Raw genomic sequence first — 18004 nt, 5'->3', positions numbered from 1 at the left:
CCAAAGGTTACAGTTATAAAGAGGATCAATTGCACTTCTAGTTGAAGTGATAGTGGCTTATGTAATTAAAGTAGTTTAAACATTTCCATTCTAAATCTCATTTTTCAAGCCCTAGACCAAGGGTTCTCAAACTGGGGGTCGGGACCCCTCAGGGGGTTGCGAGGTTATTACATGGGGGGTCACAAGCTGTCAGCCTCCACCCCAAACCCTGCTTTGCATCCAGCATTTATAATGGTGTTAAATATATAAAAAGGTGTTTTTAATTTATAAGGGGACTCACACTCAGAGGCTTGCTATTTGAAAGGGGTCACCAGTACAGAAGTTTGAGAACCACTGCCCTAGACTCTAACCAAAGAGAAAAGGTTCATAGGCTTGGTCTACACTAACCCCCCAAATCGAACTAAGGTACGCAACTTCAGCTACGTGAATAACGTAGCTGAAGTTCGAAGTACCTTAGTTCGATCTTACCTCGGTCCACACGCGGCAGGCAGGCTCCCCCGTCGACTCCGCGGTACTCCTCTTGCCGAGCAGGAGTACCGCAGTCGACGGCGAGCACTTCCGGGTTCGACTTATCGCGTCCAGACAAGACGCGATAAGTCGAACCCAGAAGTTCGATTGCCAGCCGCCGAACTAGCGGCTGGGTATAGACGTACCCATAGTTCCAGGATAAACAGTTAAGTCATCTCTGAGAAAAAAGGCCAGAGCCAAAATAATACTTTTCCCATTAGAAAACATTTTTGTAACTTTTTTCGAACAGGTTCAGTGCTGAAGTGTGTGGCAATAGAAAATTCAAATTTGGCATTGAAATGGTCCATAAGAAGGAGAGAGATTTCTCAATGTCCTGATGAAATTGGCTGAGATCTGAGGATCTGAAAATTGCAGCTCATAGAGGCATAGTAGCACCATCAAACAATCACAGGCAGTTTTAATAACTGTCTCCCTTCATTTTGAATAGAAGGTCTCCACTGCACATATAGCTTGTTTAGGACTGAGGCAAAATGGATGAATCCTGCCTCAGTAATTGTTCTCATCTGGAATGCAGGGGGAGGCATCTATAGCTGCTCTCCTCTGGATTTTTGTGTTGTAGGGTGATACTGCACCTTAAAGTAATTGAGCAGTAGATGGGGTAGGGCTGATATTATTAGTTGAGTCTGTGAACCAAACATAGGCATGGGAAGTAGGGGTGCGGGGAGTGCTGCAGCACCCCCAGGTTTTGCGCCCAGGGTCCCAGCCCTGCGACCCTGCTGCTTGGGGTCCCGGCCGCCGGCCCCACTACTGTCTGGGGTCTCTGCTGCCGGCCCTGGGTCCTGCTTGGCTGCCGGTCCCGCTCAGCCTCTGGCACTGCGCCCAGGGGCTGGCTGCCAGCCCAGGGTGTGATTCAGCTGCAGAGTCCTGGCAACCGGCCCTGCGTGTGGGGTCCTGGCCACTGGGGGCTCTGCTGACAGCCCCAGGGTCCCGCCCAGCCATTGGCCCCGCATGCGGGATCCCAGCCACCACATCTCCCATCCCGCTCCCGGAGCCATGGTCCTACTCCCGGCTCTAGGGAGCGGTTAGGAACATGGACAGAGGTAAGGGGGTGCAGCTCAGCACCCCCACTCCAAAAAGTGTTCCAGCGCCACTAGAACTAAATCCATGTTGGGTCCACAAAGTAGCTCCATCCCCTATGAAAAACATTACTGTATGTAAGTAGAGCTCTGCAAATCTGCAGATATCTGCTTTATATCCACGGATTGTTTTTGCGGATCGCAGATCAGATGTAGATACAAATTTTGTATCCACGCAGGGCTCTATATATGAGAAATATGTGGTGTTTTGAATAGCCCATGCCACTTTACAAATGGATGTATTACAAGTGCATGAGTACAGTAAATGTAAGTGAATTCACTTGTTGAGTATAACTCTCAACTTGTAATGGTCTAAATGTGGACAAAAAATCAAAATGAGGGATGAGAAGAAAAAAGTAGATGAAGTGTAATACAGTCAGTGTGATGATGATGTGTTTGCAAGGCAATAGCTTACATAATACACATGGGACAGGCACCTGGATATCAAGGTGATGGATGTACTAGAATTAGCTGGGATAGATAAAAGAGGAGACTAAGGGGGGATATGATAGAGGTAGATAAAATCATGAGTGATGTGGAGAAAGTGTATAAGGAAAAGTTATTTACTTGTTCCCATAACATAAGAACTAGGGGCCACCAAATGAAATTAATGGGCAGCAGGTTTAAAACAAATAAAAGGAAGTTCTTCTTCACACAGCGCACAGTCAACCTGTGCAACTCCTTGCCTGAGGAGGTTGTGAAGGCTAGGACTATAACAGGGTTTAAAAGAGAACTAGATAAACTCATGGAGGTTAAGCCCATTAATGGCTATTAGCCAGGATGGGTAAGGAATGGTGTCCCTAGCCTCTGTTTGTCAGAGGGTGGAGATGGATGGCAGGAGAGAGATCACTTGGTCATTGCCTCTTAGGTTCACTCCCTCTGGGGCACCTGGCATTGGCCACTGTCGGTAGACAGGATCCTGGGCTGTATGGACCTTTGGTCTGACCCAGTATGGCCGTTCTTATGTTCTTAGATAAAGACCCCACCAGGTATGGCTGGAGGGGTATAAGTAAATATAAATCTGACATGAGAAATCTTTCATTAAGAAGGAAAGTTGAGATGTGGCAGTTGCTGTGTGGTAATAGCTTGTGTGAAATTACATGGGACTCTGGACAGAAGGGAAGTGGGAATGATTTCAAGCACCGTATCAAGCATTTTTCCATTCCCATGGAAAGGTAATTCAATTTTAATATTAATTACCCCAGGCAAATATTATTTGGAACATAAACACACTCAGATCACAAGACTAGTGGTAGTATGAGGGCTGACAAAATAATTGCCCGCAACAAAATCTCCAACAGAAAATACAGATACAGTCTCTAAATGAAGTCTTGAATGTTGATATAAAAATGCTTTGTCTCAAAGAATGCCAGCTACTGCATTATCAGACACTTAGGGTATGTCTACACCCAGCCGCTAGTTCGGCGGCTGGGAATCGAAGTTCTGGGTTCGACTTATCGCGTCTGGTCTGCACGCGATAAGTCGAACCAGGAAGTGATCGCCGTCGACTGCGGTACTCCAGCTATACGAGAGGAGTACCGCGGCGTCGACGGGCGAGCCTGCCTGCCGCGTGTGGACCGAGGTAAGTTCGAACTAAGGTACTTCGAACTTCAGCTACGTTATTCACGTAGCTGAAGTTGCGTACCTTAGTTCGAATTGGGGGGTAAGTGTAGACCAAGCCTTAGCTTCAGATCAAATAGAGTGTAACCCAAACAATTCACTTCCTTTTTTAGTATTAAGCAAGTAGATACTGTTAGTATTAAAATTAGGACTTTGCTTTTACTCTTGTATTACAGAAACTGAGACTAAAGAATTTTTGCACTTGTATTCAAGGGGAATTAAAACCTTTAGGAACAGTCTTCACTATTTCTATTGTCAGTGAAAGGGGGGAACTGATATCCCGGAAACCAAAGTCTTCTGATTGCTGCTCTTTCTGGAAAGTGATGTAGCCGGTGTGGGAGGAACATCTGGTGTGTGAATGCCATTAGCTGCTTTTCTGGTGTTTCTGCACACAAGCGAGGTATTCCTGCACATCATCTGGGGAACCAAGAATCAATGGGACTCTCTGGTGAATAGATTCAGGCTTCACATCCAGCACTGGCTCAGTCCCTGTGGTAGCCATCCCACCAGCCTGCTCAATGATGAAAGCCATGGGGTTGCACTCATAAAGGAGACGGAGCTGTAAGAAAAGACAAAATACAGGACTGTTTGGGGGGGAAATAACAACAAAGCACTTCTCAGAACTTAAGTGTTGACCTTCCCTTTATGACCTTGGCAAGCTTCTGCAAATCTCCCACTAGAGAAGCTACCACAGTTCCATTGGTGTTAGCAATGATGGGAGCTCTGGTATAGACCATCTGCCAGTGTTTTAACCACTGTGTTCTTCAACTCTGTCTCTTTTACAGCCTCTCTTTATTCAACCTTCTTTCAGGGTTTCTTTAACAATAACATCCCCACCATAAGCATCATATTGCGTCATGTTCCCATCTCCCATTGTGAGATTTTTAAAACTTTCTCTTCTGGCTTCCATTGCAGCTTCTGTAGAAGAATGCAGTGACATTGCACTGAAGTATCAATATTCCAGTGGAATTTTAGCATTTCAGAGCTGAGGTACACAGTAGGTGGGACAGCACAGGCAATAGGTTTCGCCGGACTAACGAGGTTCTTGAGGCTGCATGCAGCAGTGAAGTGGTTAAACTAGCAAAGGTGACACCTTCCCACAGGCCTTATTTGTTATCTTGGAGCTTGGACAGTTGTGTTTGCTCAGGATATTTTGGAGTCTGAAACCTGATGCTGACATTCTCAAGTGTCAGGAGTTGATTGCAGCACTGCACAACTGTGGCTAAACCTGTTACAGTGAGCTGAGTTCATGCAGATAGTAACTTTTAAGTAACTATGGTTATTTTAGAAATGTATTTTCAGTTTAGTGTGAAGGAAATTAGGCCCCCAATACCTATTAATGTTAACAGAAATTTCAGACCTCGTCATAAAAATGTTCCAGTTTGAAAGCAAGTACATTTGGGTCATATGTCAAAAAACTCCGGGGTCCTGGAACTAGGGGTCTAGGGATGTGGCAGCACCCCTTGGCTTGAAGTGGTTTCCATCATATAGAGGGTTTACAGTTTGGTTCAATGGCTCTCAGCATCCCCACTATACAAATATTTTCAGTGGCATTGGAACAACTACAGTATGTAAAGGGGAATGAAAGGCTGGTGATTTAACAAGGTTCAGTTAATGGACTTGGTTTTGGGAGATAAAACACTTATGTCTTCCTTCTGTGCCTCACGTCTCCATCTGCAAACTAGAGATAATAATACTTTCCTATCTTACAGGCTTGTTAGGTATTGAGATACAATGGTGTGGCATGGAAAAGCCTATACAAATGTAAAGCACCCTCCCAAAAACAGAATGTGCTTTGGGGAAATGGAAGTGTGTAATGGAATACAATCAACCCTGTAATAATTTCGGTGATCACACTGTTTGCAATAAAACCAGGGATTTCATACACTTAAGCAATGTACATAGCATTAACTTTATTTCTTACTTATCTTTAAAGTTTGTTTCAATGCCACTCTAAGTACACAATGTCCAGCTAACAGGTAACATGGGGGCAATGGCCTTTGTAGTCTCTTTATGGCATGGTCAATTCAAAAAAGAAAACCTGCCACAAAACAGCAGTGGTGTCACTGCAGAATCACGTGGGGTTTGTCACTGTTTTGGTGTGACTGTAAACCTTAAGAATGCCATTCATCTATCTCAACAGCTGGAAAACTAGATGGGACCAGCAGTGATTGGGATAGAACCAGTAGAAAGGGGAAGTAGAGCAGGCACTAGCTGGGGGGATGCAGGAGTCCCCCCCCCCCCCCCCCCCCCCCCGAGTCTCCATTTATTAGCCAGCCAGGGGAGGAAGGAAACTGATTGGTCCTTTGCTCTCCCCTTTCATTAATTTTAAATCCTAGGCCAGGCCTTGAGGAGCCTCTTTTTGCTCTATTTCAGCAACCCCTGTTACCACCACCGCCTGTACCCATAGTTTAGGAGCTGTGTCTTACAGATGCTGCAGGTCTGACCCATTGCCTGTTTTGGGGTCAAAAAATTTTTTTTCTTCCAATTGTGGCCAAATTGGCATAGTCCTGTTTTGGGGGTTTTGTTTACGTTTTTCCTTCCTCACAGCATCCTGGAGGCACAGTTAGGCTAAATAGGGATAGGATTTAATAATATGTGGTAGTATTTGGTAGGGATGTTCATTTATTGCAACTTGTGGCTGGTTTCCAGTCTAATTAAAAGGAATGGCTCTGGGAATTTGCTGATGGGCCTTGTGCTCACGGGATAGACCAGGACCTTGTGTCCTACACAGGCTGAAGTCCTCCCGTTTTGGTAGCCTCTGTCGCCTTCACAAGGGCATGGAGGAGGTGGGTGGTAGGATTCAGAAGAGCAAGCTGAGTCTACCCTGAGTGTTGGGTTATATGGTAGAGGTCTTTAACCCTGCCCTGGAACTACATACAGGCAGTTAAGTAAGAGTCTGGGTGACAGGGCAGGTAGTTCCCCTTCCTTGTGTTGGGTTTAATAAAGTTGTGGGCCTTCTGCTTAAAATCCATCCCTGTGTCTGTCCTCATTCACCACCATGTCCGGGTCAAAAGCATACTTCTTGCCTTTGTTCAGAAAGCTGACTGCATCCAAGCCTCCCTCCTTTAAATGCATTAACGTTTTGTAATTCATTAGAGCATTATGAACATCAGATCCACAAAAATATGATTTGGTTAACATTTCCAGTTTAAAAACAGCATCTGCAAATAGGCTGATACTGTTTGTTTCAATATGAGAGACAAAGATTAACTCTCGTATATATTGAGCACTTGACACTCTTGTTTTTATCTTGACCTGTAGGGAGTGGCCTTTGTGCTATACTAACTTGTTCATTTAGCATGCTCACCATGCGCTTCAGCTCCAAAATCCATGGAGCAAATCCATCCCAGGTATAACTCCACATATTTGCTCTCTCAGCACTCTGCCTATGCATTGGGGATGTTCACAGGGTAAAGGAGGATGACTGGGTAACAGTTGCCGTGGTACTGTCTTTCAAACCGGAACAGCCGTGACTTTGGATGAATTGGTCTTTATGGACAAACCTACTACATGCGGCAGACAACACAGGTCTAGAAAAAGTGGTGGTGATACTTGACCTCAAATCACAAGCCCTTTTCTCTCTTAACTGAAAGTGACAGCCCCTTATTTTGTTTGTAGAATAGCCATTAAAAGCAACCTCCTCTGCCCCCCAATATTAAAAACCAAATTATTGGAAGTGGACTGAGAAAACAGTGCCTCCAAAATTCTCCTTCCAGCACCTAAATATATCACCTTCACAGTACACCCCGACTTCCTGAATGAAAGTCTTGAGCTAATTGTCACCTTTCCCTCTCCTCCATGGCAACACAATCCAAGTCAGCCATTAGCTACTAGAGGCTAATTTACATGTGTAAACCCTTTAATTCCATATTTGTTCCTTGCTTTCTCTAAAGCTGTGAAATTAAATCACCTTGAAACTGCTATTGCCTTCAAAAAAGGAGCACAAAGTAAAATTTCAGCATATGTTGTTTTTTTTTTATAGTATCTGGCACAGCTGTTCACACAAAATGAAGATCCCATGTACACATACCCTTTGCCCAGAGGTTTAGAGCACAGTATGTATTTCACAATGTATGGTGTATGCTGCCTCTTGGTATATGCCTGCCAGTACCTTCAGGATGTCCCTTTTTTCCTGTCTCTTATCTCATTCACTTCACAGCTGCTTTTATATAATTTCCAAATATAAAGACTTAACCTGAAAAAGAAAATCTGTAAAGCTGGTTCTCTCACACACACGACCATCCCACAAATTCTGTAATAAATGGCCAGTCCCTTCCAGAAGGCCTTTAACACTCAAACATTCTGAGCAAATATGTCCCAGGAACCATGTTACCAGGAATGGCTTAAAAACAAATCTTGAAAATCATTGCATAATGAGGGGATTCCTGCAGTGGCAACATGGTGTGAATCCAGCTATTTCCCTACTTTCTTCTTTTTCAACAAGGACTTATTGATTGGCCTCTTCAGATGAGTTTTTAGTCCCCTGTCCCAAGGTGGTTTGTATAGGTGGACAGATAATCATCATGATGGCAGCTTGGCTAGTTCTGTGGGACAAAATATCTTTGTCCACACTGGTCAAGGAAACAGTGCTTGCTAGCTCAGCTGTATTTAAACATGATTTCTGGTAGCACAGTGTTCTTCAGTAAGGACAAGGCCGCAGAGTCAGTACAGCAGACCCAGTCTATGTACCGCGAGACTCAGGCCTTTGTATGGTGGTGTAATGCACTTTATGAGGGTGATATATCTAAAACGCACTAATGTGTTGCACATTAACTGGTCTGTGTAAACATTGGTGGTGCACACTAAAGATTCCCTAGTGCTTTTTAATGTAGTACTGTTTCAAATAGCACTACATTAAAGTGAATCAGCAGAATCTATATGGACCAATTAATGTGCAAGAGGTTAGTGTGCTTTAAAAATCATACCCCTGCCATTACTCCACCTCGTAGACAAGTCCTAAGTCCTACACTATTTTGAATACTTTCCCAGAGGACCCATTGTGATGTTTCACTCTAGTGGTTGGCTCCAGTTACTATAACTGCTTGATCCTCACTACCAAGTAAAAAAACTATTTTTAGGTCAAATGGTAGAGGCCTGTGTGTTCTGTGCTGGAGATTCCAGGTTCAATCCCCATTGGAGACTGTGAATCAAAAGTTGGCTCCACTGAAGGATGTGTGCATAGTCTGTAATGCAATGATTGGTTTAAAAACACAAAAATAAATGGGATGACTCTGAAAGGTCAGAAGTATGTTAGATGGGACCACTGTTGAGTTGGGCCAAATCTAATTTGTAAAAACTTTGACCTTTGTGTCCCTTAATATACTCCCAAATCAGCTCAAGAAAAGCTATATTTAAGCCACTATGCATAAATTATAACCATTCTGTCACACATTCTGGAAAAGCAGTGGTAGTAGGTACAGTAAGTTCAGAAGACAAACAGTTTACCTTTCCCTTAGGACTCTTCTGGTTAGCTGGGTACATGAATATCCCACCATACATCAGGGTGCGATGAACATCAGCCACCATCGAGCCCACATATCTAGAGCCATAGGGGGCACTGCCATCCTGTAAAACAGATGGAGACCTTGAAGCTAAAGCTGTTATATCAGCTCTGTGTTCTTGGGGAACCAGGGTGTACTATCTAGCCTGTCTGACACATGAAAGACACCCCCCCACACACACACCAGACTCTGCTTGAACCAAAACCGATCAGAGAAAAGGCTTGCAGAGAGCAGTGAAGAGCATTGGGAGATGCACCTAGACCCCTCCTGACAAGGGTGACAAGATTAAGACGTCTCTATTTGCATACAGAATGGAGAGCAGAGACAACTCCCCTAGCCTCATCCGCATGAAAGATGAGACAGGGATTAGCATACAGAATGAAGAACAGAGAACCGCACTGAACTCTGGGACCAGAAAAGCAGGGAAGCACTGCATCATGGGAATCTCTGCTCCAGATGTTAATGAACCTACGCCTGCCCAAACCCGCTCAGCAGTTATCAGACCAATGCTAGTAATGAATCCTTGATTGATATCCAAAATACTGAAGCAGTCTAGTTGCATTGTGAGCTCCCTGGAAGAAAACACCACCCATAACCAAGAGTGATCAGCTCCTATTGTCTAGCCTAAAGAAAATCCTTGAGTCATTAGTTTACCCATAAACAAATCTAGTGTTCTTCCTTGAACCATTGTTGTTTCTCTACAAAAAAAGACCCTACCTATGTTCAAGTAAGTGTTCTGATGCTTAGATTCAAACTATGCATCAGTTCCACTGGGACTCCATCTTCTCCTGACTGATCGTGCTGGGGGCTCTGCCTGTCTCCAGTACTCAGGACCCTGAGCTACCATCATCACCTGGGAACCCTGGCCAGTTCAAGCCTCATGGAGTGGGCGAAATCCCCCCCCCCCCCCGCTCTGTTTTCCTTTCTACCTTAGGTATTAACTTTTAATAATGTAACTTATGTTGGTTTAGCTCTCCTTGTGTAGTTATCACTATTATTCAATAAATAACTTTTATGCTTAAGCTGGTTGCTTCTCTCTCTTGCTGAACTTGACTCTTTTGTGTTTTTAGCTTCCCCCATTTACTCTACAGCAACGGTTCTTTTACCTAAGCTTAAGACCCCTGCAGCGCCCCAAATACTGTGGGGTTTGCTCATCAAGTAGGTTACTACCAGTACAATTGTGATGTGAGAGTGGGGATAGGGACAGGCTGAATCTGGGACACGTAAGGGTGGCAGCTTTAAAGTGCTGATTGACCCGTTCCGCTCAGACTTGCTCTGTTTGTGTGGGTGTGTTCATCCGGTTCTGGGGCTGGAGGAACCCAGCCCTAGGGAACCTAGGTCTGCAGGATAGCTCCATTGGGAGGGGACTTGCATAAGGGAGAAGTAGAGCTCCATATGAAAACACACGTGAGACCAGCAGTACATTGATAGAATTACAGAATTCCCCCCTCCCCCCAGAAGAGTAACCCGAATAAATGAGCATACCCCAAAGTAACGGGCAAAACTGGTAACACTGCCAGGCTGGGTAGCTGGCAAAACTGCAATGTATCATTGCCCTCTTCATTTTGTTACCAGTCCGAAATCAAAGTTTGCTTAAATCCCTGACCACTTACGGGACACTCTAAATGTTAGCAGGCCTATAGTTTGACACACCCTTTCTCAAAAGGATAGAGTCTCTTATAAAATGTAGTAATGTCCATGCAACCCCAAAGTAGTTGCAGCAGTTTTTAAACTCTCCCTGGGCAGTATGAGCCACTCATGGTAACTTTGTGGCATCATATGTGCGTGTAATTTGAGTATATGAGAACCTGATACCATCTTTCCACTTTTCCCTGCTTGCTCTGTCTTGAAAGCCAACACGGACTGAGACTGCTGATAACCTTGCTTCCTCACGTGATCAGAAAAATGAGTGTAGTCAGGTGCTTCCAGGGATGGAGATGCAGGAAGAGCAGAGCAAGGGGGATCTATCCTTGTGCTACTCTCTGAGGATTCTTGTTGTTTTGCTCCCAAATAGGTGCTATGATTTTAGGATTGTTGCAGACTTATTTTGGAGATTATTTGAGAGTATGGTTTTGTTTGCTTTTAGCTTTTTGGAAGGCAGTTTATCACAGAAAATGTCATTTTTGGGAGAGCAGTAAGAAAATGTATGCCTATCAAACTTGACAGTGTCCATTTAATAGCTGGGGGACATGTGGTCCTTGCATGCATCGCCTCTGATCCTCTGCCTCTATCAGTATACACCTTCCAACTTCTGCAACAAAGTTGCAGAATCCTTCATTGCACAATCCTTATTCATCCCCAGAGCAATGTCCAACCTGTGCACTGAATGGGGTTAGGGGTCCTGTTGTTAAAAATAGTATGTGATCAAGTAATTTAAAGACTATATCACAATCCATAAGCACAAGGGAGCCAAATTCTGCACAGGCAGCCTTAAAAGAATAGGAAATGCCAGGATTCTGTTCTAACTTTTCAGTGCTTGACTTTGCAACCTTAATAATGTCCTTTTAAGAAAAAGATTTTTTCTGTGCATATTATGACATAGAGGACCACATTCCACTAGTGTGTTTGAGTTATCTGAATTATGTGATGATCATAAGTACAGTATATGGGAATAGGAAGGCCAGCTGGTAATCCTGCTTCCTCTATCAGGGTTTGGTTGTTTCTGACCATGATAGAAACATAACTGATACAGACACAGCTGAATGCATGATCATGCTACAAATAATAGAAAATAGAAACTGCTTCATTTTAGTGCAGTTGTCACCTGCACCACAAGGACCTGGGAAACAGACAAAAGCAAACCTTTGACTTCCCTTTAGGAACAAGACACTAGCAGGTGTACATTCAGTATTCCCTTTAGTTTTCAAGTTTTACTTCTTGTTTGATCCCTTATGATACAGTCTGGCATTCTCACAGCTGCAACTGAATATCTCATATGTTTCTCTTTCAGATGAGAAAGCTAATGTATGCTGCATGATGGCTGGAACAATGCCCAGATTTCCCTCTCAAACAAAGATAACAGACATGAATGCCAGTGAAATACTTTTTCCTCTGATTAGACTCTCAGAAATGCCTAATTTGTATGTGCATCTGGAGAGCATTTGATATTGGCTCAGTGGGTCCTAATGAGAGAGAGAGATTTCCAAGATCCCTGCAGCATATGCATGGCCACTGAGTACCACCCCCCCCCAGAACTGCTGCGATATTTTCAACAGTGGGGTGGCGGAAGCAGGCATCCGTGCATGCCAGTATCATGCTCCATGCAGCTCAGTGTGTGTTCCAAGAGGCAGGAGTGCTGGCTACTGTGCCTCACATAAAACTGGATGCCAAGTCCCCCACCCAAATTGCTGCTCTGACATGATGCTGCCATGGGCTATGAGCCACACCAAGCATCAGACCATCACTCACACAGATGCCCACTTCTGCCTCCCTGTTGGAAAAATTGTGGTATTAGCTAATTTTGCTATTTCCAAGCAGTCTGTGAAATCATGATTTTCACAGGGTCCTATTTACGAGTCTCTTATGCTTAAACCAAATGGATTAAAATGGTTCAAAACATGAAGGTCGTGTAGTGTTTTCCCACATCAGCTTTCTCCTCAACCCATGCACATCTACTCATCTGTGTGGCACCTGTTTTCTTCTACAGAGGTAGTGTTAGATGCATAGCTAGAAAGAAGATCTCCTATGAAGGGAGACATAGCTCTGGCTTAAAGTAAAATTTAGTTTCCCTAGCTATCTTCTTATGTACAAAACTCGGTTCCTCCATAACACTGCCCATAGTGGAGTGCATGTTAGAATCAGCATACTCCTTTATACACACTACAGGAAGCTCTTCAGGTGGCAGCTGCTATTCAAGCTTGAGCAGCAGACCAGAGGTTTTGTGATGGTTAACAAGAGATTTAGGTTTACTCTGGCCAGTGGGGGCCGTGATCGGCTGAACCTGCCACGTCAGCAGGTAAATAAAACTGGCCCGGCCCGCCAGGGTGCTTACCCTGGCGAGCCGAACGTTGCCGACCCCTGCTCTGGACTCTTCTCCCTCCCACCATCTCCGCACTGTTGCCATGGATAGTAGTCACATTCCAGAAGAGAGGGATTGGTCTAGGGCCTTTGCATTTGACTTTGAAGCAAGAAGTGTGCCCTTCTAAACAAAGGTGAGATGCTGTGGTGGAACTGATAAGAGAAAAGGGGTAATAGAGATCAATAAATATAAGGGACAGGAAAATGAACAGTAATTGAAATAATTAGTTAACTAACTTAGTTACTAATATGGCCTAGCAAAGAATAAGAACATGCACAGAGGCAAATATGAAGTCCTTTTTGAAGCAGGGTTCTATGTTTCATTTAGGAATCTTTGAGGAAACAGTGGGGAATTTTCCTTCAGCCTCCTCCCCTGCCTCCAACTTGGAATTGCCCAGAAAGTTCATTTTTATCTTAGTCTTTGATTTTGTATCTGCAAATAACCGTGAGTGCATTTTTTTTTTGGCATCTAGCTGTTGTGACAGACCCAGACCAGTGGGGTACAGGAGTCTGGTCACTGGATGAGTAGTTTTCTGTTCCCTGAGTGACCAGAGCAGGGGCTGCACTAGAGTAATCAGGAACCTGCTAGAACCAGTTAAGGCAGGCAGGCTAATTAGGACACCTGGAGCCAATTAAGAAGAAGCTGCTAGAATCAATTAAGGCAGGCTAATCAGGGCACCTGGGTTTTAAAAAGGAGCTCACTTCAGTTTGTGGTGTGAGTGTGAGGAGCTGGGAGCAAGAGGCGCAAGGAGCTGAGAGGGAGTGCTGCTGAAGGACTGAGGAGCACAAGCGTTATCAGACACCAGGAGGAAGGTCCTGTGGTGAGAAGGTGTTTGGAGGAGGCCATGGGGAAGTAGCCCAGGGAGTTGTAGCTGTCATGCAGCTGTTACAGGAGGCACTATAGACAGCTGCAGTCCACAGGGCCCTGGGCTGGAACCCGGAGTGGAGGGCGGGCCCAGGTTCCCCCCAAACCTCCCAATTGATGTGGACTGTGGGTTCTTCCAGAGGGGAAGGTCTCTGGGCTGTTCCCCAACCCACATGGTGAATCTCTGAGACAAGAAAATCCGCCAATAAGTGCAGGACCCACCAAGATAGAGGAGGAACTTTGTCACACTGTCTAATAACCTGATTTGCAGGCTCAAGTAGCAAGATGTCTAAAAGCCTTTGAATTTATGCCTGAGAAATTGCACCTACAATTATTTGCATAAGCAAAATTGCGCGCTGCTTTTCTGATTTAGGCCCTACATCTTGTTTGCTTCAACTTCAAACTAATGCAGCCCAAAAAGATTGTACGGCCAGAAGCTGCTTGTTTTTTTTCCCTTGTGTTATTTTTTTTTGGAGGCTCTCTGGAGCCCAAACCCTGCAGCAGGGATAAAGAAAGCCCTCTCTTCGAGTGGAAGTGATGGCACCATAATGGCTTGTCCTTTCCTGAGGAACTATTGGTCATGCTGAACTGCCCCTAGGTTTTCTGATGTGGACTAAATATTCAATAATGACTGGGCTGAAATCTTTTATAGGACCTTCCCCAGAAGATGTGAGTAGTGACTGCATTAACACAGTATTACCTTTTAAAGTTAAAAAAAATCCTGCTGCTGACTAGATGTTTTAGTTCAGAAACACTTCCAACAGCCAGTTTGCAACAATAGCACAGAGCAAGGTCTAAACAATATGTTTTTGTAAATGAGGTTTGAACTCCTGCAGGATTTGAGTCGTATGATAGAACCGTGTGACAAGTTACAGATACTGCACAAAGGTATTGACAGAGTTCTGGTGAAATGTCATTGGATTGCACTGTTTGATGTTTTTCTGTCACCCTTTGAAATTGAAATGTATGAAACATAATGATACATGGCATTTCCTGTTTTTCCTTTTGGCTAGCTCTGCTCCTTGAACAAACAGTTTACACTTTTTTCAACAGTCAGGTGGCTTTATAAAATGTAGATTACGTTCTGATCTGGGGGATTGAAGGATTCATATATAAAGAAGCAATTTTCAGGAAGCAAGAAGGCTGTAAACTGGGTTCCACTTCCCTCAAAACTAGACTAAACCCCTCACTTCTCTGTTTCAAATAAAACCACATAAGCAGATGCACAGCTTTCTAATACAACATATCTCATAGTAACAACTTAAAGCAATAAAGCAGAGTTCTTGGGCAGACGCAGAGCAAAACTGTACCCATTTTGTTCAGTGTAGCAAGATGTAAATTTACAGCCTACCAAGAAGTCCTCACAGAAATATGACCTGCAACCTTATCTAAAGATGTGATCCCATCAGACTTGACAAACTAAGCAGCATCAGTTTGTGCCAGTACTTGGACAGGCTCTCTCCAAGCAAAACATATGGTGGTACAGGAAGTAGCTAGCAAGTAGGCTCTTGTGCTACTGTGCCATTACTGAACCAGTGCCTCAGTATAGTGCTCTGGGAAAGTTTGCTACTGGATGCACTGTCTTTTAGGTGAGACATAAATCGGATATCTTTTTTTCGCAAGAGTAGGGTTAATTCTAGCATCCTAATGAAATTCAAACTTGAGTAATTATAATCTACCACATTTTGAAGTGACTTGGACATACACAGTCACATTTTCAAAGAACTTTTCAAAACTGCACAGGCAAAATGTGTGCATGTACGTGTTCATACTCACAAAGGGCTCAGTCATGCCTTATTAGGCACTGATCCATGCTGAAGGCATTGCAGATGCGGAGTTCCAGGTGGCAGCAGAATGTAGAGGGTAGCGTGCCCTCAGCTATACCTGTTCAGGTGGTACAATGTACGCCCCCTATGGGGGAAGGGTGCATGGGCATGAGTCCACCTCTTTGTCTTTTTGGGGTTGTATTGTGCCCCATGAGGCGTTAGGAGGGAGCAGTCTTTGCACTTTGGGAAGCATTGGATTTGCAGCTGTACCCTGCTGCTGCACAAGGGTGCAACTGTGGGCGAGGATTTTTACACTCCGCCCTTCAATGCAACCTACTGAGCAGTAGTGAGAAATCTAGCCCAAAATGGATAATTGTGCATGTTATTAATTGAGGTAGTATTCAAATATATTTGAAAATAGGTGCATGTCCAAACTTTGCATGCATAATTTCAGAGGTTCTTTAGAACTCTGGCTCTTATTATCTAGCACATCTTCCTCCAAACTATTACAGAATGCCGATGAGTTTGGCTACCATATAGGTTGAAGTAATAAAGGATTTTCAGAGTAGTGGAAGCCAAAGTACTTTAGCCATGTAGCCAGAACGTACCAGGTTGTAGATAATGTTGACAAGGTGAAGGAGTTTAATTCAGCAAAACAATCAAACCGATCCTCCTCTTTGAGCCGTACTTTGCTCAAAGCAGCATGAGCCCTGGCTGCATTAGCTGATTACAAAGCTGCTATTTTCTCACCTCAGGGAATTTCTTCCTTTGTAAATAGTCTGTCATCGCAGGATCAAAGTACTTGGCATAACCCTCATTGATACTGTAGATCTTCCCTTTCTTCTTGATTTTCACATCTTTATTCACCAGAACAAATTCACCAAGGGCCTACAGAAGAATGAGGTGCACCAATTACTAGCAGGCAGTGGGATAGCTAAAGGAAAGTTTGAAAGACTTTAGCACAACGTGGTCCTTTAATCAATATTCATTTATATGACTTGTCATTGTTTCAAACCGATCACAAGCTGGAAAGCTGCTTTAGGTACAGGAAGATTTGCCATATCTTCAATGTGAACAAAAATAATCTCAGAAATAATTGTCATAAAATGAATACCAGTCCAGTATTGTTAACCCCAAATGTTTAAAAAATGAGTCAGACCTGAAAACGTCATGAGACTGGCATCAAAATCATGAGATTTTTTTTTAATTGATTTTTGGGGTTGTCTTTTGATTTTTTTTTTTAACTGCCCCTGCGCACCCTCACTGTGTGTGTGTGTGTGTGTGTGTAATATATATGTATGTCAATGAGAGTGTTGCTAACATCCCAAATATATTGAGTAGGCTGACCTTGGCCACTGCTGCATGAGATCTGCCTAATGATTCAGACCTTCCAGCTTCTCCCCAAACCTGAAAATGCTAATTAATTAATTCAGTGTCCTCCCTCAGCACTCACATCAATTCTGTCCCCAGTCTGTCTGCTTGGTATAATCTCTTCAGTAAATTACTTTTAGAGCTTAGGTATATTGGCCTTCACTGAAGTCAATGCACTAAGATCATGGAGTCAATATTTCACCCATTGATTAAATAAAACCTTTATATTGTTACCTATCTTGTGCTGACTTTCCAAATGAGCCATCTCCTTTCTCCTTCTCAAGCTCCCTGGACAATGCTGTCTGGGCTTCTGGTGTCTGATTTTGAGAAGCAGTCTGCAGTTTTATGGGCACATTTTTTTTATTTGCAATATTTGAGTATGCAAGTCAAAGCACTTAAAATAAAGCTACCTAACCTACAGATGCAGTCAGGAAGTTAGGGGTATAAGTGTGTATGAATTATACCCATAATTAATATTTGCATTTGCTGAATTAAAAGCTAAACTGAGGCCCTTAATTGGGGGCAAAGGCACTGATGAGTTTTCTTAAACATTTCCCAGTATAGGGCTGTGATGTAGTCTTAAGATGAATGCACAGGGGCAAGGTCTCAATTTCTTCCCTTCCATGAATGGGACTGCAGTACTGCAGCCAATGTGGTTTTGTATTACCAAGTACCAGTAGGACAAGGATGGATTAAAACAGGACCTGGTCAAAAGGGAGAATGCCACAAATAATATTCTCTAGACCAGATTGGAATGAGAAAATAAGTAAAGCCTAGCATATGAAATACTAAAAGGCAAAAAGAATGTATATCGTAATTAACATCTTGTATATACCGGATCTAGCATGAAGCAGTCTACTCCTTGCCCGGTAGAAAGAGCCACCAGCGTAGCACTGCCATACAAGGCATAGCCTGCTGCAACAATATTTCGTCCTGGCTGCAAGGCATCCTTTTCAGAAGGCTCATCTTCTGTTGTCTGAGGAAAGAATTATCACAATATTGAAGGTTGAGATCTTAATGGAAAACAATAAAAGCAGAACTCAAATTTAAATGAAAAACTGTTAAAATAACTAATATCCTCTAGGGTTGCCAGGTGTCCGGTTTTCGACCAGAACGCCCAGTCAAAAAGGGACCCTGGTGGCTCCGGTCAGCACCACCAACTGGGCCATTAAAAGTCGAGTCGGTGACACAGGAGGGGCCTGGGGCTAAGGTAGGCTCCCAAGTTCCATGCAGCTCCTGGAAGCAGTTGCCAATTTC

At 43.7% G+C, this 18004-nt stretch overlaps 1 protein-coding gene across 1 annotated transcript in view; it reads right to left on the bottom strand.

Annotated features, from left to right (window-relative positions):
* Positions 1-3588: 3588 nt before the first annotated feature.
* Positions 3589-18004, bottom strand: part of LOC135880139 (fructose-1,6-bisphosphatase isozyme 2) — a 31486-nt gene continuing 17070 nt past the window's right edge. Inside the window, exons 4-7 of the mRNA XM_065406287.1 lie at positions 17583-17723; positions 16127-16264; positions 8673-8792; positions 3589-3783 (exon numbers count right to left, since the gene is read on the bottom strand). Of these exons, the coding sequence (XP_065262359.1) occupies positions 3589-3783; positions 8673-8792; positions 16127-16264; positions 17583-17723 (594 nt within the window). The remainder of the gene's footprint in view (positions 3784-8672; positions 8793-16126; positions 16265-17582; positions 17724-18004) is intronic.

This window comes from Emys orbicularis, chromosome 6, assembly GCF_028017835.1.
Source record: "Emys orbicularis isolate rEmyOrb1 chromosome 6, rEmyOrb1.hap1, whole genome shotgun sequence".
In the NCBI taxonomy this organism is placed as follows: Eukaryota; Metazoa; Chordata; order Testudines; family Emydidae; genus Emys; species Emys orbicularis.
This window is presented reverse-complemented; position numbering and strand designations above follow the sequence as displayed.